The sequence below is a fragment of the Microtus ochrogaster genome, linkage group LG2 (genome assembly GCF_000317375.1).
Source record: "Microtus ochrogaster isolate Prairie Vole_2 linkage group LG2, MicOch1.0, whole genome shotgun sequence".
Lineage (NCBI taxonomy): Eukaryota > Metazoa > Chordata > Mammalia > Rodentia > Cricetidae > Microtus > Microtus ochrogaster.
In genome coordinates, this window is record NC_022028.1 from 45,750,763 (window position 1) to 45,755,104 (window position 4,342).

Genomic DNA, 4,342 nt, shown 5'->3' on the forward strand with positions numbered 1-4,342 from the left:
CTCTTAACCTCTGAGCCATCTCTCCAGCCCCGGCCGTTGACTCTTAACTGAAGATTCATTGTCAGTGAGTATCAATTCTCAAGACTTGGCACTCTGAGATTCTTGGAGCATTCAGAAGATGACACAAGGTCTGGGAGCTGGGACAATGAAATCCAGAGCCTTGTGAAGCCAAGCTTATCAGCACCCTGAGTGTTCAAATGTCAGTTATGCAGATGCAGGGCTTTCCCTGGTGAACCCCATCAATCCTGGCTTAGAGACCTCAAGTCTCCAAGGACCCTCATAAGCAAAAGCCACCACCAAGGCGAGGAAGGGCTTGGAGTTTGGCCACTAAATTCTGAGAAACAGAGCCTCCAAGGACTGAAAGTGTAACTCTGGCTTTAACGCTGAGGTCCTCAGCCTCTAATGTCAAGGTCATTGGGCAATTCATAGAGTAAACACGGAAAAATTAAGAATCCTAAGGGCGTGGCTACAGATCTCACCTTGCCAGTGGCTCAAGTCACATGATGTCACCTGGGCGGCAAACGATTATAAGGACTTCAGAAATGCTGTTACACCTGGACATCTGTAGAGTACTGGGTCACCGTGAACAAAATTCTTGGCCCATTAATCCGGAACAGCATATGGAGGTGTGGGGCTGAAAAAATACAGTTTTTAGTATTTTTGCTCCCTTGTAACATGATAAACGGCAGTAGTGGGGATTCATACCCCAAGGATATAAAGGCCTTAACATCTGAGAACTCAGAACTGTAGGGCGAGTCCCTTCTTTAGTTTCTACTTTCAAGTTCACAGATTTAGTATCTCACACCTGAGAATTAGGGCCCCATGTCCTGAGTGTCCCCCACTACTTCCTCCAGGGTTTAGTTTTCTTGGATATAAATAAGTTTGTTTGCCTTAAAGACAGAATTTGGCTCAGGCCAGCCTCAGGCTTGCTATGTAGCTGAGACTGATCTCAAATGGACAACCCCCTGCCCCTGCACCCTAAGTGCTAGATGGCAGGTAGGTATGTACCACCATACCTGGCTTGATATAGGAGTGAGTATGCCTTTATGTTTATCTATACATTCACATACACACACACACACATACATACACACACACACACAACACAAGAAATGCTTCATGAATTTACAAGTCATCCTGGATGAGGGCCATGTTAATATTTCTGTATTGTTCCAGATTTAGAGTCTGTCTGCTGAAGCCAGCACAGTGCAGTGCATGCATACCCTGGACAAATGGGATCAGCAGCCTTGGGTCCTCCTAGACACCCCCTTATTAGCCATAAAGTTATAGGCACCCCCAGGAGCTTGACTGCTGCATATCTGGATCTCGTGGGTCCTGAGTTCTAATCTCTGTGCTGCTATGGTTCTATATGGGTTGGTACTACTCAGGTTGGTGGGCCTGGGTACCTAGTATCTAGCGCTTTGTCCTCCTCAAGGTCCCAGGGTATCTGTGGACTCCAAAATTGTGGCCCTTTAACCCAAGTCGTCTTCTTTCTTTTTTCTTTTTTTTAAAGATGTATTTGTTCAGTATGTATACAGAATTCTGTCTGCATGTATGCCTGTAGGCCAGAAGAGGGCACCAGATCTTGTTACAGATGGTTGTGAGCTACCATGTGGTTGCTGGGAATTGAACTCAGGACCTCTGGAACAGCAGGCAGTGCTCTTAACCTCTGAGCCATCTCTCCAGCTCCCTGACCCAAATCTTCTAAAACGACCTTCTCCACAGAAGCCCTGAGATCCCCTCAGATTTGTCCTCTGGGTCCACAGTGAATTAAACCCATGAACAGAATGACCTTTGTTCTTGCTGGGTTGTTGCTTTGAGCTGCCCCGTCCTTGCCTGGTCCCTGTAGCCTCTCACATCCCTCTGGGATCTCCGAGCTGTCAACTCGATGCTCCAGGACCAGTTCCTGCCCACAGTCTTTCCCTAGCCAGGATCCTCGGGCTCCCTTCCCCCAAGCCCCACCTTTTCAGGTCTGTTTTTCTATTTTTTGTCTGGCCACTCCCTTGCATAGTGGGGGGACTTGAGCTGCCCTCTCCCTCTCTATGAACGCTTCTCTCTCTCTCTTTCAGGAGGTGAAGAAGGGTCTGCAAGACCGGGGCCAGAGCCAGAGCCCGCGGCTCTTTTTCCTGAACTCTGTCCAGGCTGTGTCCCAGGAAGGACCCTGTGTCTATGCGGCATCTGACCAGAGGAAGGCTGGAAAGGCTTCGGGATACTAAGACAGCTTTGCCCAGAGGTGGGATCTGACCCTAGATGAGTCCTGGGCTTCAGATGGACGAGGCTGTAGGTCTAAGTGCTCCAGGACCTGGAACCTTTGCTATGAGATCAACCTGGGCCTGAAGAGGACAGGGACCAGCTCGACAGATGAATGGCTGAAGAGGGGAGGACTGACTTGTCCGTGGTCCCTTCCCAACACCTCCGGTGACCCTGCTCTGTCTCTTCTAGCCTCCCTCGGCATCATGCCCATATTCCAACTGGTGTGCCTACCAGTCCAGAATTAAAGGGGAGCCATACTATGGGCTGATTTGGTGGTTCTCAGCAGTTAAGGGACCCCCCCAGACAGTGCCCAGTGACATACAATACACCTCACACTCCTGTGGTCCTTCATGGCTCCATTCACCATCAAAACTCGGGAATGGGGCAGCGGACGGAGGGCGTCCACCTCTACCCCGCTCAAGCTACAGTGTGTCTGGGGGCTTCACAGTGTGTCTGCCTCCCATTTTGCCTGCCAGTGAGAAGGCAGGAGTGTGGCTTGTAGTACTTTCCCTCAACTCTCGTGAGGCCCTAATCCCCTCCAGGAAAATGTCGATTGAAGCAATTTTTTTTTTTATTTTTTTGAGACAGGGTTTCTCCATAGCTTTTTGGTTCCTGTCCTAGAACTAGCTCTTGTAGACCAGGCTGGCCTCAAACTCACAGAGATCCGCCTGCCTCTGCCTCCCGAGTGCTGGGATTAAAGGCGTGTGCCACCACCGCCCAGCTCCTGGCTCAGGTCTTAATATTGCATGTTCCCGAGACTAGGGCTCATTCTCGGTAGTACTGACATGTGAGATGAGGTGACTCTTTGTTGCTTAGAGCTGTCCCTACATGGCACACCGGTGGCACAATAGCATCCCTCATATTCCTGCAGACACAGCAGCACAACTCTCTGGACAGGATTATACATCCCTGGTTGAGCAGTACTGCTTCGGATGGGTGGGAAACTCTGCAGACTATCCAGTAGGGTGCCTGTTATGAAGGACTTCCTAGAGGAACCTAAGCATCTTGTATCACACTCCTGGGAGCATCAGGCATTTCTGGGTCACCCCAAGTGTCTGCAGGAGTTGCTTTAGTAAATCCAGGGTGCCACAACAACCTGCATGACTTACGCATGCATCTTAAAGAAATCCATCACTCTGCTTCAATGGTTAAAAAGCTCTTTTTGAAAAAACAAAACTCTTTTTGCTAGGACCTAGGTTTTAAATCCAAGCACCCACATGATGGTTCATCACCATCTATAACTCCAGTTCCCAGGGATCTGATGATCATTTCTGATCTCCACAAGCACCAAGGATACATGCAGGCAGAACACTCACACATAAAATTAAGTGAATAAATCTAAGTTTAAAAATTAAAAGCAAAATTGATGACTCATAACTCTGAAAACCAGGCAGTCTGAGATATAGGTGCGGGCAGGTTCAGTGTTTGGAGAGGGCTCATTTCCTCTCAGATGGTCTGTCATATGGTGGAAGGAGTTAGGTGACTTGCTCGGGTTTCTTCAAAGACGATAGGGTCACTCCTCACGATGGGTAGAAGATTGGTTCTAGGACCTCCCCAAAGAAGACTCAAGTCTGTGGATGCTCACATCCTTTATATAAAACGAAGCCGTGTTTGCATCAGCTGCTTGTAGAGTCAAGAGCTGGAAGCTCATGGAAGGTCCAGTGAGATACGGTTGGGATCTTTACAATCAGATTTTCTTCATCTTCACTGTGGTATTGTGGTAAGGTATGGACTCCCGTCCCTTGAGTTGAGACCATAAAATTCTCTACTCCCTCCTGACCACAGCTTCTCTTTGGGCATGCACTTCTGCGCCTAGCTACAGGATCATTCCTGATTTTATGACTGCATGCTTCAAGCTTCTTCATCTTTGCCCCTCCATGTGCATGTCTATCTCCTGCTACATCTGTGATGATGGAAGTTACAAAAATAATCCAACACTAACTCAGAATTAAGTATAATAAAGGGTTATTTATTTAGGGGTAGACTCACAGATCACAGTCCTCTGGACAAACAGGGAAGAGGAACCGAATCCAGCAGCTGGAAGAGAGAGCAAGCACACTATTTACGTCAGCATTTATAGTATAAGAGG

The 4,342-nt window shown here is 48.2% G+C and overlaps 1 protein-coding gene across 1 annotated transcript in view; it reads left to right on the forward strand.

The window, feature by feature from the left end:
- Positions 1–2,831, forward strand: part of Ggt5 (gamma-glutamyltransferase 5) — a 21,552-nt gene extending 18,721 nt beyond the window's left edge. Inside the window, exon 12 of the mRNA XM_013351150.2 lies at positions 2,070–2,831. Within this exon, the coding sequence (XP_013206604.1) occupies positions 2,070–2,216 (147 nt within the window). The 3' untranslated portion in view covers positions 2,217–2,831. The remainder of the gene's footprint in view (positions 1–2,069) is intronic.
- The last annotated feature ends 1,511 nt before the right edge of the window (positions 2,832–4,342 follow it).